Here is a 26,128-nt window from a genome sequence, read left to right as displayed (position 1 = left end):
CTGAAATAAACCTTTCTGGATGGACACCCTCCTGCTTCTCAACTACACCCAACCTCTCCTATTGCCATGATCCCTTAGGTGGGCCTATTTGGGGACAATGGATTCCCTGGCATATACACGTTTGTGGAAATAGATCCAAAGGTCCCAAGAATATGGAGAGAGTGTTAATATGCATATGCTTAGACATGTTAATTGCTGAGAGTAGATCTATATATATATAACTGGTTTTTGGAATTGATCCAGGTACCCCAGAGCCTTGTTGTTAGAGTGTATGCAATTCTAGGTTTAAAGGTCTCTATACACACAGACAGGATTGGTCTCCTATGTTAACTCTTACAAGAAACTCGAGGCTTTTTTGTTTTCTCTTCTACCCTTTTATCTTTTTCTATCATTTCCCCAATTTGCACACCAGCCCTGATCCCCTTCTCCTAGCAGCCTTTAATGATCACTCAGAGCTGCGTTTGCAAATACTAGGAATATTTGGGTGTGTGAGGCAGCCTCTCTGCTGTCTCCTGTCTCACATCACTGCAACTAATTACCTGTTTATCTCAACATGCTCCTTCTGACATGCAGGAACTCGCCTCATGAAAACAGTTTTCCCAAATCTTGCTTGGATCAGGAAGTCTTACATATGGGATCTGTGGCAGGTGGGGAAGGCTTAGGGTACGAGGCTGGGAGGGTTCTCTATCCCTCTACAGAATCATAGTGCTAAAAATAATAATACCTACGTGAAATCACAATACAAATGAAAACTCCTTTTTAAAGGAAATGTACATTACAATATATACAATAATAAACCAGTTCTACTGATCCTATATTTTTGGATATTAGCTGTTTTAGCTTTTTTTTTTGTTTGTTTGTTTTTAAAGTGACAGTAGTTCACAGGAAAGGCCGATTTGCTATTTTTAACCCACATCAGTGACCTGATGATATGTATCATGAGTGGACATTTTAATTGTATTATCAGTCAAATGCATTGTAGCTGCAGTCTGTGTGCTTGGAAGTTTGGCTTAATGGAAGACAGATGAGGGGCTTCTCTCTGATCACCTCACACAGCCCACAGAACGCAGGTCTGGGGATGCCTGGGAACGCATCATTTCTATCTAGATACGAATTAGGATTTTCATTAAACAAGGAAACAAGAAAATAGAAACATGGAGATGGAGTGTATAAAAGTTCAGAGAAAAATGCTAGAGACTGGTGGGGGTTGGGTTGCTGGAGCCACCTACATTATAAAGCATGCAGTGATCTATAGGGGAGATGAAAGGGCTGTCTAGAAATACATCATTAGGTGTATATAAGGGCTGTGGCACTACTTAGGGTATTGAAAAGTTAAACATATATTTTAGTAATTATTCTTTGTCAATCATCTATATATCACTAGCAATGCATTATCTATATGACTGCCTACACATTATAGAGCCAATTTTATTTTATCATTAATACTATTTATTTCAGATTCTATGTTTTTGGCAATTATTTGAGTTTTTTTTAATCCGGTTCTGGATGCGCTACATTTGTACAGTCAGAGGAATGGGGATTATTTTATAATCCTGATGAATTGTGGTGTAAGGGTCCCAGATATACCCTGTAGGACCCCCCAGCGGCACAGACAAGAGCTAAAAGTGACGCTTAATCTAAAATTGTTGGGGTATTGGGGGCCCAAGCTCCCCTTTTTGCATGCAAAGAAGGGATCCCAAGTGATACAGCCGCTTTAAATACGATGACTGGCATAGCCCTATTACTAAGTAGTGTGTGTGTATCTAATCCATCTATCTATCTATCTATCTATCTATCTATCCATCTATCTCTATATATATTCAATGTATTACATGTATTGTTGCATTACATATATAATATAAGTCTTGTATTGGAAATTAAAAGCAATATTACTGTTCCTGGTGGAACTGTAATCATATTAAAGGCAGTTTCACTGCAAAATAATACGATCGCAGCATTCCGTGCGTAAAATTCATTCTGACATAAGACTCGATGCGAATTACTAGTTTTCAGTATAAAAAAAAATCCACCGTCAAATCTATACAGTGAGTAATTTAAGTATACTGCCCTACAAGTTACTGGCAGTGCCAAAAGTAGACACTGGATTTATATGTAGGCTTCTATGAAGTGCGCTGGAAGTTACAGACAGTGTATACATTATATTACAATAAATTATCCGGGAAATGTTTATTTTGTTCACAGCAGTTTTAGAAATTGTGGAGTGTCTGGTGTGTGTTGAAATAAAATTGGTACAAAAATTATATTGTGGTTGGGTGTTGTAATTTTGATAATCCAGTGCATTGCAGTTGTGTAGTTTGCTTGCATTAAAAATAATGTATTCCACAATTGTGGAAGTTTTATAATGATGTGCAGTGCAGAATATGGAGCATGTAATAAAATCCATTGCACTGCAATTACAGAAAGTGCCAAGTTTCTCATAAAATTCAGTGCAGTGGGTAAGGACAAGCAGTGTGGATTTTATACTAAAGTCCAGCCAAAAAGCAATTATCAGAGTGGGGCATTTCTACTAAAGATTCGGCAAAGCAATGTGTTTTTTCGGATTTTTTTTTTTTACAAAAGGGGCACTGTGGATAATTGTGAGTTTTAATCTTCTAATAAAATTGTATGTAACGAAATAATAGTTTAAATGTGGAATTACTTCTATACTAGGCTTCCCGCACTGGGAAATGCATGCAGTGCGAGTGGGAAATTCGTTAGAAACAGAATATGCAACGTGGATGATCTCTGTATTTTTCATCCAAGTTTCACATACATTGCATTTCATCAATGCGTGGATTGCGTTATTTCGAGTTTCATTCACACTATAACCCTGTCCAGAAAGTGGCACAAGAACACGGATGATGTTTACGAGGAAACAACACATCTCGGGTCCAAAGGCAGCAACAATGTCAGACTCCTTCTGGCCCTTTAACTGCACAGCACAGGTCAAGTTTAACCCTCTACGTGGAAGAGAGGTGTATGAGCATACGCCTGGTCTGTGGGTATACTTGGTGATCACTGGGTGTCTGTGGCACTTTTTCAGAATCTAAACCAGCCATAACGTGGTAATAGCTGGTTCCATTGGCAGGTAATCCAACGTGATTTTGGGGTATATTCTGTCTGCCCCCCTCCCATGTAAAGCCCGTGTGCATGGGGTGTATATAGCTTAAAGACAAAGGAGACATCAGATTCTCCTGTTATAACCTTGAGAGCGTGGATGACTGATGCGAATCTATGTACATATGGCCCAGGCGATAATGTAGCTGTATTTCCACGTGTAATTACTGCCTTGAGGGTTAAGCTACAAGATAAGGGCATTCACTTGTAGAGCAATGTCCCTCGGATTCATATGGATCTCTGTCACATGTGTTATGGCCATATCCGTCTAGCTGTACACCCATATACATTTGTACATATGTGTGTAATACATACAAGAGTCAAGTGTGTGATAGATTTATAGATATATCAGTAACTCAAATTACCATCTGCCCCTGGTCGGAGGATGCTTGTCCAGCAGCAGAGAGTAGAGACCCGGGGACAATGGGGAAGGATGCAATCACGCCCTTGTGCTACCTAAATGGCTGCTGCCTTTACAATTAGTAGTGGGGGCAGGGGGGCAGTATAGGAGAGGTGGTCGATACTCACTGACTTCTCTGTTTGTAGGGCAACAAGCGCAAGACAAAGCAGTGGGGTGGTATTTTTTTTATTTTTATATTTCCTTGTGCAAACAAGTGGGAATTTGGGGGGTACCAGTCAATTAAATCTGGCATCAAAAGATCACATAGTTTTTCGTGTATTTGTGAGGAATACATATCTAATACACACCTATATTCCCCTATTTTGGTAACACACTCTTGCTGAATGGCATTTTTAATGCTGCTTAGGTAATTATTTAGCCTGACGGATTAATCCACGTTTGTAGTTAATAGAGCTCACTTTTTTCCAGATGGTAACATATTACATGACAATATTTTAACAGAATTCCCCAGAGCCGTAAGGTGAGATGAGGTCATGACATAATGATTGCGTGTTCATTTGGTCAGAATGTTTTAATCTTCCTTATTCTAAGCAAAATTAAAAGGCAAACAAACAATCTATCTTCGTGATTCTGGCTCATTTTTGTGCTCCCTTTTGTGTTTTTTTTTTGTATTCCTTTTATTAGGCTTTCAGTGTTTATAACCCCATAGTATGTGGTTTAATCCCTGGAGCCTGTAGTAAGGGGTTAATTATCAGACAATCTGTTGGGGCAGATAGATCTACTGATTTCAATGAAGTCTCTGACATCAAATTCTTAGTGTTTATTAGTGGACACGAAGAAATATATATCAATGCATACAGCGGTTTGGGCCTGTGGGATACAATACATGATATGCAGAGAGATGGATAGATATAATATGATTTTGCCCAAAGAGCTGACACTCTAGTAAATTATTAGTTTATTTAAATATACAAAACATTGATTTAATGTAGTCGGTATATTTACGTATAAAACGCTCATTTACATCGTGTTTTCGCTAACCTTTCCACAGCACATACATGGAGATTTAGGGTGTAAATTATTTTGAAGATCCTGAAATCAATAATTTTATTGGTTTGTTGCTTAGAAAATGTAGTTACAGAAAGGGTCTGTTTATATATTTAATAATAATAAAAACTGTGAAGATATATGTATGTGTTTGAATATATATATAGATAGATAGATAGATAGATAGATAGATAGATAGATATATATAGAGATATAATAAATATAATATTGGATGATTCCAGTAGTCACTGCATCCCTTTCATCCTACCATAAGGGTTCACGGCCGAACAGGGTGTAATTTACCAGCGTACCTTTGCACCCTGAGAAATAATTATCTGGATACTCTGATTGGGTCGATGCATATTAACATATTAACTGCTAGAGAAGGGACAAGCCACAAAGCAAAAGGTTAACCCTTTAATAAAACTTTTCACTGCCGCTGCCTGATACAACAACGCAGGTAACAGCCGGTTAACAAAGGGTCTTTAACCCTTTCAAAACCCAGACTGGGACAAGACTGGGATTGTAATTATTTGATTTATACAGAGCATCGTGTACTTGGGAGGCTAGAACCACAGGCGGCTGTGTTGGTCAATCTGCTAACAAGGGGTTCAATCTAAACTGTGGCCCTAAGTGTAATTGACGCTTTAATTGTCAGAGGGTAGAAGGATTACAAGGGTTGTACAGGCCAGTGGCCAGCCAGCTCTCAAAGGGTTAAAGCTGAGATGTGCTCCTGATAGCCCCTGGTACAGGGAGTGATTCTTCCAGCCCATTATAATACTGATGTCTCTGGAGAGACCCATCCTGCAGCAAAACCTCAAATCTTGACACAAAATACCTAATACACTGCCACTGCCAGTATTTCCACGGGGTCTCCCCTGTGCATCCATTTAATGCCAAATCACACTTCAGGCTGATGCCTAGTGTCCCTTGGGTCGCTTTAACTGCAAGGAGGCCTTTCTGAGTTTATATAATTTATACTCCATACGATGCATTTAACATCTGTATTTTGGAATATGTCTTCCTCCTGTAAGTGATAACTTACTAATACCCCACGAGGGTATAGAGAAAACCCCAGGCTGGTGCAGTTCCTCCCAGATTATCTGGGTAGAGGGTAATGGGGGCTAAAACACATTGGAGAAACATATTTCTTCATACCCAGTTTCTGAACCCCCATGTAACCCCTGCCTTAAAACGTATAGGTAAATGTGACAACAAGTTCACGTGGCCCCAAGAGCCAGAATTAATTTAGATTAGTGATAATCTTTAGAATAATGGAATAAATCCAATGCAAAGGAGAGCATTCTGGGAAAGCATATATGTACCCCTACACAGATCAAGGGGCAAATTGTCAATGCTTCTGATGGTTGGGTTACTAGGAACCCTAATATCTGTTAGGCCAGGATGGGGTTAATGGAGAAGATCGCTGCTGTGGGGTGGAAAGTCTCCAGATGAAGTTCCGAGCTGCCCTGCTCAGCTGAGGAGGGTAAATATTTACCTAAAGCTGCATTATCTGTTGTGTGAATGGAAAGGAAATGTTACATGCCAGCCATGGATTCCTGCACAATATATGCACAGGATAATGTCTGCAGTGAGTACAGCCCTGCAGTGCTGATAGCTGTGGTGTCATGTGTGATATGTGCAGGGAAATACCCATCCTGCAAGGGCAGGAAACCGCATGGGGCAAAATCCGGGTGTGTTCTGCATTCATATGTACATTCATTTATCGCTGTATTATGTACTTGAGATCATGAGTGTGTACAAAATGAAATGTGCCTTCCACTTTAATACGAGGACGCCCTTAGATTTTGAATTCTGAGGCCGAAACGTTGGCAGTTAAAGACCAATGAGTGTATGTTGGCTAATTCTGCACCCTATCTATCTATCTATCTATCTATCTATCTATCTATCTATCTATCTATCTATCTATCTATCTATCTATCTATCTATCTATCTACCACTTGTAGAGACACTGCTATGTACATTCTTTTTAGGGTATTGGTATATATTACGGGTGAGATGGATTAATGTATGTCACATAGGTTATTTGATACAATAGTGGCCCCAGCACCAAACCCCCAAAGGACCCACTTTCCAAACAGACTAACCAATCACAGACGAGATGAGTCCCTGGGGGTCAGAGGGGAATACATTAACACAGAACTTATGGGTGAAAATGTAACCCTTTCCCTGGCAGAAACACACAGATCTCTTCTAATTCAAATAACCAGAGGCTCCTTGTTCTGGATTCGTCTTATATAATATTTTACTAAAGTGGCAGTGAAAAGGTAAACTATCGTGTTTTTACACAACTGGATCTTCAGCATTTAGATTCCTAAATGGAATCCTTGCCCGGTGTGGGTTGGTAATAGGAGGGGGACAATCTGTAGAAATAACTAATTGTCCTTTTTCTGTATGATTCTAACTTAATAAGACCCCCGCCCCTTTGTGTCACTTCTAATAGGTGTCAAAGGTTTAGACAATTCTCCTGCATCCAAGCATCCTCTGTACAGACACTTTAATTCGGATCTATAGGCATCATACGTCTCTACTGGACCCATTGTGGAGCTTTAATTAAAAGTTTTTAAGAGCAGAATATAGGCAGGAGCAGTGGTGGTGCTGGGGTCCCACAGATCAATGGGGGAAACCCTAAGATTATTGTACATCCTTATCATACTGTATTTTCATCACAGGGATATTGCATTTTTATATTCGTGTAAAATGAAATCCCTGCTTGGATGACGGGTGTGAACACACAAATAATTGTGGACCCTTAAAAACCTACATCCATGCAATGTCAATGAATGACATTCTTTATAAATATCCCCCACCTTATTTATTGGGGTTTATAAACCTGTGGCTAATTCACAAGCAAATGTACCGGTAGTTCATTTGAAAAAAACAAAACTATTTGATATATATACGTGTGTGTGTGTATTCAAAAGAAGGTTACATTTATACTTCTAGATAGGCTTATTCCAAATATCTAATGTTTGCAACAGATTTTCGATATTCATATCTATATAATTTATTGGCTTGCTAACATTAGAAAAAAAATCTGATGCAAATATTCTATATGACTTTCTATAATATTGACAGAGGTATTTAGGTGAATCGTCCACGTGTACGTGTCAGTCAGATAAGGCATTGGGGTATTCTGTGCCCCAGTGGGCATTGTCTATGTCAGTTTTTGTATTGCTGGGGTTGGGATAAATTCCATTAAGATATTTGGGGTTCCCGATTAACAGTGAAAAGGACTGGTAGGGCAGTTTATATTAGGGGGTGGCAAATGCCCTGTTTAAGGATCTCGCAGTCCATAAAATGGATTGCAAGCTTTCGAGACTATCTAGTTATCTTCTTCAGGCATATTATACAGTCCATGTCCTTCAAGGGTTAAGTATCTCCCTAGAACAGGGAAACCTACAGTATCTATATCCATAGAAGCCACCAAACAAGGGGAATATTGTCATTTTCTTGATCTGTCACTGTGTCTGCTGTATGATATATATATATAGATATATATATATATATATATATATAGATATATATATATATGTATGTATGTATATCTATATATATATATATCTTATTGAGCTGTAATGTATAGCTTTAATTGCTCAGGTCTCACCGAGTTACATTAATCCTTTAGTGTGCACAATCGATTGGGGGATTGAAATGGTTAATCATGGCCCACATCCTCCTGATTTGTTTGTCCTGATCTGAGGACATTGTCTACGATAGATCATATTATCTATCTATATGGGATCTATGGGTGACATGCTTCCATGCTAACATGGGTCTCAACAGGGGATATATAGGAGTGAATTGTGTATTTCTCGCTGGTAAATCCATAAAATGTATTCCTCTACAACTGATCTGGCTTGTATTCGTTCAAAATAGTCAGCAGCATTTAGCCGAGGAGTCTCGTTAACCCCTTTTAGATGTTGGATCCTAAGATTCTAATACAAAAAAAAAATATCAGAATCTAAAGAGAGCGAGAGAGAGAAAGGGAGTCATTTCTACCGAAAAGAGCCGGGGTAGAAGAGGGAGAGAGGGGTAACAGCGAAGGGTAAATAGCGTACAATTTGGAGAGTTTGTCCTACAGACAGTGGATGTCAGGATTCTTAGTATTATTTATTGATTTATATAGCGCCATCATACTCCGCAGTGCCGTACAGTGGGTACATGTGCCTCCTCCGGTTCCCAGGTTTCTCCGTACGGGCGCTGGTCCGCGGTGTCCGCTCTTCCTCTGCCCCGATACCCCTTTTCTGTTGGCTCCTTTCGGGAAAACAATCAACTTCCACGATCTTGGTCAGGATTCACAGGACCCCCCACCACTGCCACTAAAATCTAGGTTTTGTAGAATATTATTTTTGTAATATTATGATGACTGTATCAAAGGGTTTATATAAATTAAATCTATTGTTAGATCAATGCAGGACTATTCAGTTTATGTGTTGGTCTTAAAATCGAATAAAAAAAACGAGCACATCTCTGCAGTATATATTTATATGGTACATTTGTTATACGTAATTTTCTATGTATACCTGCTTATTCTGTACTCATTTAAATATCTCTATACGTATTAACAGAGAAACACATAGAACGCTGTCATTTCACTGTAGATCTAAATATAGTATGTATAAATAAATGATGTGTGTGTGTGTATATATATATATATATATATATATATATATATATATATATATAAGATCTACAAATATGGGATTAAATGCACTAATCTATAATACACGAATAAAGTCTTTTTAGACCATAATGTCCTATTTCTGTCGGTATAAATATAGCATGGATAAATTATTTAAAGTACTGATATAATTTATATATATATATATATATATATGATATATACACAGACATATACCTATTTAATATGTACGTCTCCTTTGTGATTGAGGCATCGACCCATCCAGAAAGCCCATCGAAATCTTAGGATGGTGTCCAGTTCTACCTACACACGTTATATATCCTCGCGTGTTCCTGAGATCAGAGATTTTCTGATACCTGTACATTAAACATCTGCTTTCCCTGGGAAGCCGGCGCCTTTATGGAATAATCTGCTCATTTTAACATTGTATTAAATCCCCAGAGGAATTTCTCCCCCGAATCCCTAACATACATCACCCCCCCTTTTAATACATCATATTCCCATATATAGGGGAATATATTATACTTAGTAAATTATTAACAGCCGGCCGATTAACGAAACGAAAATTCACCAGTTCGGAGAGAATTTGGGTGTTGATCAGCATTCTTCATTGTTTATCAAAAATGTGGTTTTTCCAAAAATCATCCCTTCATTATAATTGATATCTTTTTTATAACACTAATATATATATACGGTATATATAACCAGCTACCGTGCTGGTCGATGGTAAATTTCGTTAATTTTATATAAATATCCCCTGCGATTTATTTTATTTCGTTTCCTCGTTGAGTCTTTCTTTTGCCGTATAATGGATGTGACACATTGTTTATCTTTTTGTTGTTATGATTGTTACATCATCTATCTGTTTTCAGCCTGAATCTCCCCCTGTATATGTGTTCCGTTGTCAGCTTGTATCTAATATTTTATTTTTTCATCCTTTGTAATTAATTGCACAGAAAACAACCATGTTTCTTTAAATTAAATTTTATTAAGATCAGAAATGTTATAGATCTGCATACATGCAAAGCAATCTGCACGAGTTAACTCTTCGCTACCCCTTCCTTTTGGCCATTTTATGTCCCTTTAATTAACAGCATTTATATGTTTAGTTAAAGACTGCTTTGCAAATATATTTTTGGGTTAACGGTTCTTATGGCAAATTGTAAACCCTAGTTTATAGCAGCGCTTTTTTTTTTTTTGTACTTACCTTCTTGGGCCCGGATAAGCTACCAGGGCTAAAAACTCCCATTGTCCCAGCTCCTCCATAACTCCCACTCCTTTGGGGAATCATAGTTAAATGCGTTCTTCGAATCCATTCACCGAAATTGCTCTCTTCAGTTCAATTCTTAAATCCGATCACAATTTTCCCTCCAGGCCACCCCCATACCCCTGATCCCGTACCCATGAAATACCCCCCTATGGTAGTTCTCCATGACGATCAGGCTCATTTTCACCTTCTGATCTGATGCATAGATTCCTTTTCTGGATCCCAGATCTGTTCCTGCGCCGACCGAGGCTTCTGCACACTTTATTTCGGGGGAGTGGGTGCAATCCCCCTATCACCCCCCCCCCCCAGCTTTGTAGAGCACTCCCCGTGTTTTCCGTGCACAGGGGATGCACAGAAACCCCCTACACCGCCCTGCATTATTTTAAGGCTTTCTCTAATAGTAAATGCATCGTTTCCCTTTGAAGCTCTCACACTTTGCTCTCTTCTTGGCTCTGGGGCCATGGGGGTCTGTCTATTGAGGGGAGCCTTGAAACCGTCACCAGCTTATCTCCTTTCATCGCGCAGCTTGGGGAGCCTCGAAACTGCGCGGCCCTTTAATTGCTTTTTTCAGGCAGCCCAGTGCGGACTGGCCAGCAGCCAATCAGCGCCTTGTTTACAATCGGTGATTGACAGCTAGCTGGCAGGGTGCCAGCCAATCACAGACGTCTCAAGGGGGATAAAAAAAAGAAGGGGGAGTATTAAAAAAAGAGGGGTCTGGCTTTTAACCCTTCATATTCCCTATGATTTCGCAGTGGATAAAGGAATGATTTATTGGCAAAAAGGAAAAAATATATTTTTTAATTAATGTCATTCCAGACATCATGTAACAGTAGGGCCACTCATTCCACTACCAATCCTGGAGATATTACCCTTTTTTTTTGGAAGTAGATTGGACATAGGAGATTATCCCTTATTACCGAGGTCATTGTGAGATTTGATCTTCGCAAAAACAAGATTTTGGGGGAAAAGGTTATCGGAAAAATAAAACTTTTCCCCAAATGAAAGAAAAAAAAATCAAACAAACCTTCAACTGGCAGAAATTTTAGTCCTGACAGCACCTTTGATGATTTTTATTTTAATATAAAACTGAATTTATGTGAATAAACATTTCATGTCTGTTCCTCCTTGAAAATACCTAAATACACCTTAGGCTTCCATTGTTTGAAGTTGGCTATGAGGTGTTCTGTTGCATATTTATTTTTTTCCAGTTCTATGGCCATAATAATAATAAGCAGGGTCTCTGTGCCTTTAATTCAGATTTAATTGAATAGTCCATGGCTGGGAATCCCCAGAGTGTGGGATCTGCAGCTCCAGATCTCTAATCCACACTGACATTTATCAATAAACACCTCAATCTGTCAGTGAATTAAACAAAAATCTGAATAATTCCCCCCTCCCCGCACCCTTATCCCCCAGGCTAATGCCCTTGTACCTAATATCTGCCATCATAGATGATATTTACCATGGCTCTATAGTTAAGCAGCAAAGGTTAATTTAACCCATTCATTATTTCACTTAATGGTGATACATGTCAACCCTGTGACTCCTCATTCCATCATACCCTGACAATGGCCTGTGCTAACCTCCCTGATCTATTGCCCCCTAATCCTGTCTCACCCCCCCCCCAAGGCTGATTAAAAGAAAACAACTTTTATGCCGATTGTAAACCATGACTGATGCAGATCAAGGGTAAGAGAGTGGCCTTAGAAGCTTGCACTCTATAATTATTAAATTAACTCATTTAAACATTCATATAGTCACTTCTGCATAATTAGAAAAAAACAAACAAAAAACTTTGACAACTTGCAGTATGCTCAAAACTCTAATAGTGTCATGCCTGAGCATGATGTGAGTTATAGTCAGGATCTTCTGGAGTTTCAGGGACTTCCTGCCTTGTTTCTTTTCCTTCACTGATTTGATCCATTCTGCAAGTCAGTAATCCCCCAGTTGCTCTGTCACCAAATGAGTGCCTTGAGTGATTGTGTCTCAAGACCTTGGGGTTCCTTAAAATTAATGGCCCTGAATTCCCAGTGGCTGTAACTGGTTTCCATGACTTACCTCATCTATATGAGCCAAACTTGTTAAACTTCCCATATCCCCCAATCACACACACGCACACCTTTCTTTACATTCTCTCCTCACCTCTCCTCTTTTGATCCTCCCCCTCCTTCCTTCACCCCCACATAACCCCTTTCCCTTGACCCTTTCCCCTCTCCACCCCTCCCCCACTCACTGCACACTCCCCCCCACTCACTGCACACTCCCCCACACTTGAATTAGGCGCCTTTGTGCTGAGTAGCAGACACACCCCCTCCAGCCCCCTGATTGGCAGCTCTCAGCTCCCCCCAGTCCCATACTCCCTGATTGGCAGCCCCCCCTTCCTTCAGCCCACCCCCCCATGGTCCCTGATTGGCAGCTCCCATACACAGTTCTAACCAATGGGGCCGCCTGTTTACGCCAGGAGAGCGGCACGAGCTCCCTCTCCAGCGGCCAATGAGCGGAGTGTCCGGGCTTGGCTGACTGGCAGCGGCTCATTAGCATGCGGGAGACAAGGGGGGGGGGCTGCAGAGAGGCTCAGGCCGGAAGCGCCCAGTCCAGTCACTGCATACAGAGCCCGGGGAGAGTACTGCGCCCAGCCGCCTGCCCATGCACCCACTGCACCCACAGTAAGTACCCGATCTCCCCCAAAATAACCACCCTTCCAGTGATCGCACTGTATCCCACTTACTTGAAATATTTGCACCCAACAAAAATAAAAAAAATGCTTTAAAGACAACATTGCACCTATAAAATAATACATTTTTTTAATTCTAAATTTGCTTCCCAAGATCACACTATATAATTTAGATATATATTATTTTTATATACCGATCATATTATTGCTTTATTTTTACAGTGCTAATTCTATAAAAATGCCATTCATTCGTATAATTAGACCCTCAGCCTGCCCTGATCATCCTGATATCTCATTCTTTTTATTCAATACCGTGCAGAATAATCTAGGATAAGATATGTGTAAATAATAATGAAGTTAATATTAAAAGTATTATAAATAATATCGGTGATTGAACAATTAAAAGAAATACACAAAAATATCGCTCTGAAACAGTATTCTATATAAAATAAGATCGCATAGTTCAGGAACCAAACCAGTACGAGAAAAACATATATATGTATATATTTAAAAAATTAAATTTTAATTTCCAATTAAGATCCATAAGGGTTTCGCTTTATAAGATCAAGCTTATATATTATATATAAAAAAATTATATAACTATTTTAAAAATAAGGATAATGTCACCATATCAATTTATAGTTATACAAAAACTATAATTTACAAAAATAGTTTTAAATTAGTGTGTGTGTGTGTGTGTGTATATATATATATATATATATATATATAAAAATTTATGTAGGATATTGTCAGGTTTTTTTTTTTTTTTTTTACTGTGTTTATGTATTATATATAAAATATATATATACACACAAAGAAACACCCACATAAGCTAATGTATATTTTTCTGGAATTATGTGTTGTGAAAACAGTGGCTTTTTAGTAAATTTTCAAGAATCCAGAAACCCCCTGGCAGTCATATGCATGCAAAACGCTGCTCTGAATAAAACACAATTTAACAATATTTATCAAAATGTAACAAAATTTCCCAATCTAGAATAAGGTGTGATGGCTGGAAAAGAAACATTCGTATTATTTATACATCTAATAGATGTGACTGGGGGTGTGTGGGAGCGTGTGTCATGTTTGGGGGGCTTCTGAACTATGGATACGGATCAAACATATTTAGCCCCCAAAACTCCACACCCCCTTCTCTCTCTTTTTTTCCTCTCTTATTTCATAGCTTTCATGGATTTCATTAATAGTGTGTATATAATAATTGGGCTGGATGCCTCACCCCGTCTGTGCTTTGGTTAGATCCAGAAAGAACCCCCCAACCTCAACCCCCCAATTCCACACACACACCCCAAGCACCCAATTGTTTGCAAATGTATTAATGCAATTCTGAGCACAATGCTTTTACTAGGGAAAACAATACGAAATGAACGTTCTATTCTTTCCTTAATTTTAATTGTTTACAATATTATAGAAAATATAATTTTGATGACCTTTGCATTTTTATTTTTTTAATGATAAATATGAACGCAGGTGTTAAATCAGTAATGTACTTTATATTATTATTTATCACTGTGTATACAGCGCCATCATATTCATTCGTATTTACCTTTATGTCTATACATTTTATTAGCTATTTATCTATCGATACGTGTGTCTTTGTATTTGTGTAAATAAATATTTATTAATTGGAACATATGCTTGTTTTTGCGCACTTTGATGCAAAATAATTTTTTTGAGATTTCATATTTTTTTCATTTTTCGTCACTCCTTTGGAGTTTCATTTTTATTTTATTTAAATTTTCAATTATTTTATTTTTCACCGTAGTTTAATATTAGGCAGCTATATAGAGTGAATTCTCCGAACTGATTTTTTTTTTCGTGGATTTTTGGAAATTTCGCATATTTTTGGGGGACATTCATCAGATCTGTGGGAGATGGCTGAATATTTGAACCGATCGAAGCGATCCTTTCTCGTCTTTGCAGCTGCTTTGCTCGGCCTTACGCTTTCTGGCAAGAAATCTGGATTTTTTTTCTCCTAGGATTAAAATGCACAAGATCTTCTGAAAGAAATAATGTGATGATTCCTGACGATCTTCTGACCTGGTGTAACTAAATAATTTATTTCACTATAAAATACGAAGCATATTTATAACAGGCTGAGGTATGGGGTACTTAGGGGATTCCAGCCCCTGTCACTATAGCTGGAGGTTCGATCACAGATTTTTGGGATCTCTATATGGGGCCCCTTTGTCTCCCTAAACCCCCAAGCTTCTATCCCACATCAGCCTGGTTCATAGAATTTTGAATCCGGATTCTTTGGTCCTATACATAAAATCCCTTGGATCTATCCACAAAAACTGTTTGGGAAATGTCGTCATTATTTTTTAATACCAGATTTTTTAACCCTCCAAATGGACAAATATTTTCTATTTTTTGAAACGACCTCGGATTAAATAAAATATATAATAATGAAAAGAATAAGGCAGCTCCGATATTGCTGCAGGACTCAGAAATCATTAGTAGGAGGACTGGGAAGGGTAATTTTATTTTAACCTTTTATTAGCCCATGCTTAATTTGCATCACTTCATACAACTGAATTGCCTTTGAGATCATTTTGACAAATAACCACATTCTCCATCTGCAAATGCTTGTTTTCACATATTAATTTATATTCCTTTTAAATGTAGTAAATCTAAATAGCACAATAGCACATGCAATATATATATATATAATATATAATATAAATAAATATTTATATAATTACATACACTTTTTCATACACTTAATCATACAGAAACTCTGTATTATACACTATAAAATATATATATGTATGCATAATAACAGGGCAGGCTTTGTCATTTTGTGTTAGACCAGGAAAGCAGTTCCTAACTATAGTCTATATAATGCAAATATATCTATATACATATAATGATCAGGTTTCCACACAACCTTGGGTCATTCTGCTTTCTTTTTCTATAATGGTCAGACTCACTGCCTTTTTGTTGTCCGGGTGTGTGTTTAAAGGGGGTGTGGGGCTTGATCTTTACAATACCTTGTAATTGCAAGGCAGGGGGATTTTTCAGGAAAACAGACAGAATACAATAGATTAGGATTTCAAATAGGGGGAGGGAAATCTTTTGTAAAACCTGAAGTGGGAAAAGTTTTTCCCTAAGTTTCAGTTTATTCACAGTGAGGGTTCTTGATATCAGATACATAGTACAAAGTCCACATTATTTAAATATTATGTGACTTTTTTTTAATTTAAAGCAAAACAAATTAAAGGACTTTGTAAAAATAAGACTCTTCATGTTAAAGAGTGTAATGAATAAATTGTGTTTGATCAATAAAAAAATATTTATATAAGATTCTTATTGTATAATTGTCTTTCTATACAATTCTTAAATATAAAATGAGAAATATATATATATAATGTAAATATATATTATATATAGTGGGTGTGGGGGGTAATATTCGTTATAATAAAAGGCAGATTGACGCAATTTAGAAAGAATATTACACTTAACAGTTACATCAATGTCAGTTTAGATCAACTCACACAAGCAGAGAACATTTTTTTTTCTCCTTTATCCGAATTTAACCCTTTGCCTGCCAAATACAGAGTCCCAGCACAAAACACCAACTACAAACCTGGGTTAAGGTGTCCCCTTTGTAAGGGTGTAAAGTCAATACCCCCCTCCAGTGCCCATTAGCTAGGCATGAACCCCATCTTCTGTCTGCCTGTCCTTGTTGGGAGATAGAGAGATGGCTGATGTACACCTGGGGGCTTTAAGAAGGGGAGCACAGCTGTGACTCTGCCTGCCTTCCATCACTGCTCTGATCACAATGAATAATTAGAAGACAAGACTGAGTCACTAAACTGGGTCTATTGTCTAATATTCCTACACAGCCTGAGGATTGCTGATACATGACATACAATGGTGTCCTCATCCCTGCAGTGTATGTGTGTGTAGATACATGGGTATGTATACTGTGTGCATACATGTGGACAGATGCATAGGCAGCTATCTATTGATCTCTTGATCTATCGTCTACCTACACACATCTCTCGCCCGCTGTCTCTCTCCCTCTCTCTAATATAGAGCTGTGTGTTGGTAGACGATAGGTCAATAGATAATCGATGGATCAATAATTCTAAGATTGGTTCTTCAAAGCTGCTGGACTGTTTAAATTACCTAGCAAATCCCCCTTCATACACCTTATACATGTATGGTGTGTTAATTTATAAATAATATACCGATTTAATTTGTGAACAGATAATTTATTCTGTGGAATTTTCAAAATGAAAGAAATACTTTCCCCCCTATTAATATGCTATATTTTGCGTTATTTATTTACAATGTTTTTTTTGCGTTATTTATTTACAATGTTTTTTTTTTTTTATTTTTTATTATATTTTGTATCTCATATAGAATCGTGGGACTTTTTTTTTCCTTAAAGAATATTTATTTATACAGTAATCACTCTTTATTTCTGGGACTCTGGTAATACTGAGTGCAGATTAATTCTAATATTTATTTAATTTGTTATAATTAAGTTGTCGGTACATTCTGATCCAGTGACTGTTTAAAGTGGATGTTCGATGTCAATCTTATTTTTTGAACAATAGCAGCAATATTACTTATTAATAGTGACATACTATTAATATCCATTATTGATAAATATATAACTGGAGTCGTATGCATTTAAAAAAAATGGTTAATATATAAATATGTTCTCTTTAGATTGCCCAAAAGGACCGGAAAGGCATTTTTATTAATATTTACCGAGATTAAATGAAAGGAGATTTAATTCGGTACCTTTTTGGTTTATTATTAAAAATGTAAATTAACAAATGTTAAAATCCCCCCAAATTAATTCAATTGAGAAAGAAAGGAAATTAATCCGAATCAGATTAATTCCACTACAAAACGAGGCTAAGGTTCGTTTTAAAAGGAAATCTTGTTTGCTTTAAAGGCTCCTTCTTTTCTATGATCAATTTCTTGGGGTTCTGTTATTGATTATTTATTGGGGGGGATAAAGTAATATATTTAAATCATCTTGTGGCTGCGATGAGTTCCTTGAGTGTTCCACCAATTTTTGCACAACAGGGTAATATTCAATTGAAATTTGGAGAATTAGTACATTTTAATGTAATTCTAGTTATTCCCAGCCTCAGGATCAACTCTTCTATTAGACATATATTGCTATTAAACCCAATCTCATAAAATGCAATAGCGTTTACACTCCTATTTATACTACACCTTCTAGCTGTCTGGGTCGTTTGCAGGGACGGACCTGCCTGCTTCCAGCCACTGAAAATATACAATAATTAGACAATAATATCAGTGCTATGGAGGGATAGAAGGTGTCCATACTTGTTTCAAACGCTGGCCATAATTGGTGCAAATCACCATTGTCCCCCACGCACATGCATCCAATAAACTGGTGGCACTGGGTGGACATCCGGATTAATTGGTATTAAATTTATATACTGATACATTTATTCCAAATATAGGGACACTGGATGGTTTGTTTTTGTTTAGAGAAAGATCAATTCCCTCTCGCTGTTTCCTAGGGTGGGGTATATAACCCCCCCCCCGGTGGTATTTGAGCAAGCACTGGGGTATTCATATGCAGAGTATATAACAGTGTATACAGTGGTGGTTAGCATATGGTGTTTTTAAGGGTGAACAAGAAGGTGGAAATAACATTATATTGTGCAGACTAGCAGAAGGTTGAGTGTAAGCTTCTTGGAGCAGGACCCTCTTGCCTGAACGTTATGTCACCAGCGACTTGTATATTATTTAGGGCTCATTGTACTACTCCTTGGAAAATGTGGATGCTCAATAAATTACAATTTATTTGCACAATTGAGTGAAATTTACCAATAATTATTTAATTTTGTCCAGTGAATTGTAATTAAAAATATGCATTAGCATTAATCTGGGCATGCTGATTCGATATATTTGTGTGTGTATGTATGTATGTGTTTGTGTGTGTATGTATGATATATATATATATATATATAATATATGTTATGCTTTAGCTACATAATCACACACACACAGATACACAGATACAAGATGAACTTGACCTGTAAGAATAGTTACCTCGCTTCATCTTCTGTATATGTATACACATTTTCTATTCACAAAATAGATTTTTTTAAATAACCACTGTTTTAGTGCATGGTAGGTAGGTGGAACAACCTCCAAGCAGAAGTGGTAGGCTAATACAGTTAGGGAATTTAAATATGCATGTGAGAGGCATATGGTTCCTGAATCTAACACAAGACTAAGGGCTAATTAAGGTCTGGACGTTTATAGCAGACTAGATGGGCTGAATGGGGCTTATCTGCTGTCAGATTCTATGTTTCTATGTTCCTTCTTTGCCCTCACTGTGCTGTAAGTGGCAAGATTATACAATGAGTATTGAAAACAGCTGGATCTGTCCCAGAGGTGCGTTTTGGAGAGGTCCCACACCAAGTGCGCCTCTGTGGGGCATGGAGGAGGGGAGTGCAGCCTGGTGTTATGGGAGAGCCCAGTGAAATATTGCACTCTAACAGGGCAATAATTGTTCCCCATCCCTTGGCCCAGTGGGCACTAATAGACATGAAGCACAACAATAAGGCACATTCACAAATCTGTCGAGCAAGGGTTTATCTACCATGTAGGGTATGGAACCTGTACAGCTTGCGTTGTCTGTGTGCAAAATGTCACAGTTGTGACACTAATTCCTGTAAAGAATGGGTAATATTTATTGTATTCGTTCTGCAAGCCATTTATTAATATTTCCATAATTACAATAAATATTGCCTGCATTTTTGTTGTGATTTAAATGTAGCCTGTAAGATGAGTTTGTTTCTCAAGTTAAAGCTCTTTTAAACTGTGAGCCATCTTAGCTCTATAAAGTAGAAGCACTAAATGTATCTTTATAATGGGATATCACCGTGTATGATGGGTCTTTGTTAAACACGAGTTGTAAAGACATGTGATAATGGTTTTTATGGCATACAAAAGGTTAAACAGCAGTATCCTGTTGATCATGCCTCTGACCCTAGAAGCACATGACTTTTAACACTAGGTGTCGGCACAATGTGTACCCTATATGCATCTGTTTAATGCACAGAGGGTGCTCCCTCCCTCACTGATACCCCTGAGTGTACCTAACATCCCCTGCCAACCAAAGGGTTACCTTTCCCAACAGAACATGCCTTTTATATTAAAACCAAGTATATCTGGTCAGAAGGACACGGCACAGCTGGACAGTGTTATGTGAATTACTAATACAGGAGACTTTTCGTCTCATAACCCCAATATTGCAGTTTTTAAACCTAGATCCAATCGGCCTCGTGCATCGGCTCGTATGTATCTGTCTTATAACGTGTTCCCGAAATTACTATTCCTCCGCCGTACAGCTCTGCACTGCAGAATATGTTGGCACTTTATGAATAAATGATAAAAAATAATAATAATTAGTCAGAACACACGGCGATGTGTATGGCTATTTTCAGCATACTGATGTACAGTCTGAGGCTGGCAGCATCTCCAGTTAGTGAAAAGGGGGAAAAAATATTATTTGCCCAAAATACTGTCACATCTCTACATTTAAAAAGACCATAGGCAAAAAAAAATCAAGATTGACTCTTTAACAAACGCATGGGTGGTACAAGAGTGTCTTTGGGGGCTCAAAGGGATATTTAAGGCATTTTGAACTTGTATATTTATAACATTGCAGTTCTCATGATTACATCTCATACAATAGCTTCTGGGATCAATGCTGTCTACCCGGAGCTCTGCAGGGGCATAGACATTTACCAAGGGCCACATTTTCCAGGGGCCACATTGGGGTGGATGAAGCAGCTTTGTAGTAGGTGAAGACAGCAGACATAAGACTGTAACAGGAGATCTTAAGGGCAAAAGGGCCTGGTGGGAAATAGGTTGGATCCTGAGAAAATAAGGGCCCTAAACAAGCACATGACCCACTTCTATGGAACCCCTATGGCTCTAGTGAACAGAAAGCTTTAAATAGTGAGAATCCCTGTATTGTTTTACCTATGGCAATTTTGCAAGACCCCCTCCCCCTTATTAACTACCCTGCCCATATCCTCTTGGGGACCATCTTTCAATGACTTCTTGAAATCCACTTCCTTGCCACCTGGGACAGCCTGACCTCCCCCACTTAAAAGTACATTTCTTTCTGCATAGACCTGTGTATTTAGGGCAACCCATACTCTGAAGTGCCAGAGAAGTCACCGCACGCCCGCCTGGCATCAATTCAAGCAAATATGCAAAGCACCAAGAAAGTTCCTGAATGGCATCTAGGCATGGCCTGGACTTGGTTATTCCATTGTTGCAAAACACTTGAGTCACTCTTGATTAATTCTCGCCCGGCTCCTCCTTGGTAAAAATGGGCGTAGAAGGGAAGTTGCATCCAGAGCAGATCTTATCAATAATACATATTGATGGGTCTGATGCACGAGAGTGGTTGCTGTTTGGAATATTGTATTTATTAATATTTAATACCCAGAGTCATATTTAAAATGTTGGGTTTTTTTTTTGCTTTTTTTTATTGCATCATTGTATGATGTAATCACTGCATTAGTTAACATAGAAACTGGCAGTCCATCTATCCATGCAATATATATGTAGAAAAGGCCAGTATTTCTTCGTGTAATTATGGTGCCTTGATTACATAATCTACAATATTATTAGGCTCTTCGGCTAATTAATATGCTTCTCTAATTATGAACATTTCCTTGCCTTCTCTGCTATGCCCTACCTGTTCCCTCATTGCTGGGCTTTCATTGTGGCAAATGCAGGATTGCCTTTATTTATTCTCCTCAGTGCAGAAAGGGTTAGAAACCCTTTGTGTGCCATAAGGGTGTGCAGTTGTAGGGTTTCTTTCTATAACTTCTCTAGGGCTATAACGGCTAAACCATTATATAACCCACCCCACAAGAGTCTCCAAGGCCACAGCACATGCCATCACTCCCCATGTTCCCACTCCTGCGATTACTTCAATAACTTTACCATGGTGTCGATTTCTACTAATTATTTTATCCCATATGCTTTGGCCTCGTCTTCGATCCAGGAGCCATTTGCCTATCCCATGCATGTTTAAGTTATATCACTGTATTAGCCTCTACCACATATGCTGGGAGGCTGTTCTATTTACCTACCACCCTCTCAGTAAAGTAAAAATATCATGAACTGCTCAGAACAGACTGCCCTTTCACATTTGTGTGACAATTAGGTGTCTTAAATATGTTTGATTCCCACACACTCCTATACCTGAACCTCCGTTTTTTTAACAGAGTAACCCTTTCATTGCCAATGCTCTGTCTGTAAAAAGGCTTATGGGCAACAGTAGTGATTGTTGGCCGGAAAGACTTTTGTACTTGTGAAGGGCATGAGCTGCCAGACCACGCCTGTGACAGATTTATGGCGTTATTAATAATGTATCCTAATAATCAGATATTCCCCTGGAATAAGTGCTCAGTGTGTCATTTTAATCCCTGGGATTACCATAAAACACTACAGAAGGGTATTTGGAGTTTGCCGTAACACACATCACTATCCCTATGCAGCGAAGGGGGGCCGGGAACAGGAAGAGTTTATTGTAGTAATATTTTTATTAGAATATTATTTATAATCATTCTAAAGGGGGGGTCTGAATTTTCAAAATGGCATTAAGGATGATTAATGCTGTCTGAGGGTCATAGGCTTTGTAGTTCATAGGTGAAGAGCCAAGAACAATCACCTGGCCCTGAGACATTTTCACATATTAACCCTTCAATAGCCCATTACATTTTATTTATAGAGAACCCTCATACGCTAAAGCGCTATTAGGGGAGAGATTCTGTTCAAGTGACTCGCTAAGGGTGGCAGAGTGTGAAGGAGCTGCCTCCGCACCCTGAGAATTGGGAGCAAACCCTGACATTTCCGTGGTACAGGTCCTTACATTTTATTAAGGCCTATAGGTGGATGAAGACCCCCATCCTCTAATAGATGTACATATGCAGGAGGACGTTATCAAAATATTCTCAGGCACCCACACCCCCATCATCATTTCTTCCCTAAGCCTATGACGAGGAGCGGGTAAGTGGACTCTCCAGAGGATTTCAAGCTACGGCAGCTGGGGATTATGGAAGTCATAGTCCTAAAACAGCTGGGAAGCTGGCAACCATCAACCTCAGGCTAGCGCTTGACAGATCCCAGGTGCCCGGGATGTATGGCTCCAACGAGTGCCGAGTATTTTATACAGACCTCAGCGAGTGTTATGTAGTCTCCCCTACGTATGGCTACTAAGTACGTCAGTAAGGCTCCCAAATCCAGCCTTTATTTGTATGCATACCGGCTCTGAACCCCGCAGAGTGACATCCATTGAATGCATATGCTGGCTTGTTCGGATATTCCTAAGGATCAGTATTAGGTGTCGATCTCTGTGCATTTCTCACGACAACCTATAGACTGGACACTAAGAATACGTCCGCAATCTGAATGCCGGATTCATCATTTCCACGTTTTTCTGGGTTAATTCATGCGATCCAGAAATCACAAATCCCATCTAGTGCTTATTTTGTTTCTTACATTCATAACTGGATTTCACAATTGCCTAAATTCCTCCATTCCATATGTTTGAACCCAACCATGTAATGCTGCGGCAGCCAAAATGCGAAGGGTAACCGTTTGCATTTACGAGGGTGAAATAAAATTTAGTGTATGGTTAATGTACCCGTTTATTGATTGGACAATTAACAGGCTTCGTCTGACGCTTCTGCGGAGTACGTGTTCATACACAATGCTGAGGCCTCTGTCCACCTGCAGGACCCAATAAACATGGCACCCGATGCATTGTGCTCTATCACACATTACATAATACGATGTCATTAGATTACAGGAGGCTCCAAGTTTTATGGCTGTAAAGATTGAAACCTTAATCATTGTTGGTCTGGTCTTAGATTCCGCATGGTTGTCCCATGCATGTTTAAATCCCCTCACTGTATTAGCCTCTGCCACTTCTGCTGGAAGGCTGTTCTATTTATCTACCGCCCTCCCATAGTCCTAAGGATCATTAAGCGATGATCATGGGAAATGTAGTTTAAACATAGTTGGAGACGCAGCACGTGGCGCAGGTTCTTTAAACATGGCTTGTTAATAGTATAAAGATAACTGGTAGTTTTCACGCTGAGCGGGCTATCCCATTGGCCGAGATAGTAACCTCTGATGCGATGTTTCATTTTCAGAGAATGACCCCGGATCTACAGGAGGAGCCCGGCCACGCCCCCGGGACCTCCCAGTAAGGAGCACCACCCACTGACCACACCCCTTTCCGGGATGGACGGCCGGGAGTTTGTTCCTCCTCCTCACCTGAGTCACCGCGGAGCCGGCCGGATGAACCCGCCTGCGGGCCACAGCGCGGTGCAGCACCCGGGCCACTTCCAGCCCACCAAGTACTTCTCCTCCCCGCTCCCCATGGCCACCCACACAGGTAAGGGGCAGGGGCATGATAAATACCACAGTAACACAATGTGATAAAGGACACACCATACAATGTGTCACACACACACACACAGGGATACAATATACTGACACAAACACCACATGGGATACAATGTGACACACAACACAGGGGTTCAATGTGACACACAACACAGGGGTTCAATGTGACACACAACACAGGGGTTCAATGTGACACACAACACAGGGGTACAATATACTGGTACAAATGTCACAGTGATGGTGTGTAACATAACAATAACACAATGATAAAATGTAACACAGGGCGCGGCGATACACGTTACAGTGTAAAGTGTAAAGTGTAATACATTGTAACCGTTGTGCTTCATGTGTCTATAAGGTTACTGGACATTCACAGTATTTGTTGTTTTAAGAGCCATGTGGCTGGAAATATCTTAATCTTAACTGAAAAACAGAATATTTTCCCCGATTACCTTGAGAGTAGGTTACTGGTGGCTGCGTGATGTGTTGTCACATAGATAATGTTTTATACATATTGTGTTATTTTATTGGGCTTATAATTAGAAGCTTGCAGGTGGCAGTTTGTGGCAGTTTCAGTGTAATCCAAACTGTTCTAATCGCATGTCTGCGACGAGCCCCCCATGAGAGCTCGTGGCCATTTTGGCACCTTCCTAAAGTGTGTATGATTTCTTTGTGTGTTTGAACCATTATTATTAATATTTATTGATTTATATAGCACCAACATATTCCACAACACTGTACAATGGGACCACAGATCAACCTTTTAATCTTAACACTAAATCATCCTAAAAACAGTTTTTTGTTTTGTTTTTTGGAATGTTGACAAATTGCAATTCTTTGTTTCTTGCTATGTGTAAATCAGGTTGCCATGGAAATGTGTAATGGAAAAGTAAGTCCTCTATTACCCATCCAAATACATACATACATGCATATGGCTGCGCAGAGGTATTGATAGATACCAGCACTCACATATCTATTCTCCTGTCACCATGGAAACAAAACACTTTATCCTTTCATGGCCACACAAACACTGTGTGCCAGCCACAAACACACAATTTACCTAAAAGCCTAGATTTGCCTTTCCTTTTGTTTTAAACTCATAAAGCACCTTGTTTTCTTACTGCTAATGAGCGTATATGAGATGCTAACTCCGGGGCCTTTGAAGGCGGATAATTCCCGTGATGTTGCAGTGCATTCTGAAGGCTTCCTGTACCCAGAAGGTTACAGAAATCCAAAAATCCTTATTCAGTTTTTTTTTTGGTTGTAAACAAAATAAATTAAGAAGAAAAATCACAAAACACTGACACTGAAAGCAGAAGGTTTTTATTATAACTGAGGGCAAAACGACCATTTCACACAATAATTCTGTTCTAAAATGTTAATTTCCTTCTGTTTACATGTATATTAGCCTCGGCTTTTCATTTTCCCATTTATTTTTATGTGGTCGCAAATGACTTCCTGACAGATATTTGAAAAAACGATAATAGTAGACGGATCTTTGGTAGATTTACTTAATCTGTAAGCATGATCCAC

General features: G+C 38.8%; 1 protein-coding gene and 1 long non-coding RNA gene across 3 annotated transcripts in view; one reads left to right on the top strand and one right to left on the bottom strand.

The window, feature by feature from the left end:
• Window positions 1-370: 370 nt before the first annotated feature.
• LOC128472067 (uncharacterized) overlaps window positions 371-26,128 on the bottom strand; it is a 99,572-nt gene continuing 73,814 nt past the window's right edge. The window contains exon 2 of the long non-coding RNA XR_008346145.1: window positions 371-708. This is a non-coding gene — a long non-coding RNA (uncharacterized LOC128472067). The remainder of the gene's footprint in view (window positions 709-26,128) is intronic.
• Window positions 12,821-26,128, top strand: part of BAHCC1 (BAH domain and coiled-coil containing 1) — a 68,136-nt gene continuing 54,828 nt past the window's right edge. For both annotated transcript variants that reach the window (XM_053454115.1, XM_053454114.1), the window contains exons 1-2: window positions 12,821-13,124; window positions 24,340-24,584. In XM_053454115.1, coding sequence (XP_053310090.1) covers window positions 24,431-24,584 — 154 coding nt within the window. In that variant the 5' untranslated portion in view covers window positions 12,821-13,124; window positions 24,340-24,430. The remainder of the gene's footprint in view (window positions 13,125-24,339; window positions 24,585-26,128) is intronic.

This window comes from Spea bombifrons, chromosome 13 (assembly GCF_027358695.1).
Source record: "Spea bombifrons isolate aSpeBom1 chromosome 13, aSpeBom1.2.pri, whole genome shotgun sequence".
NCBI classification, from domain to species: Eukaryota; Metazoa; Chordata; class Amphibia; order Anura; family Pelobatidae; genus Spea; species Spea bombifrons.
Note: the sequence above shows the minus strand (reverse complement) of the source record. Positions and strands in the feature narration are given on the sequence as shown.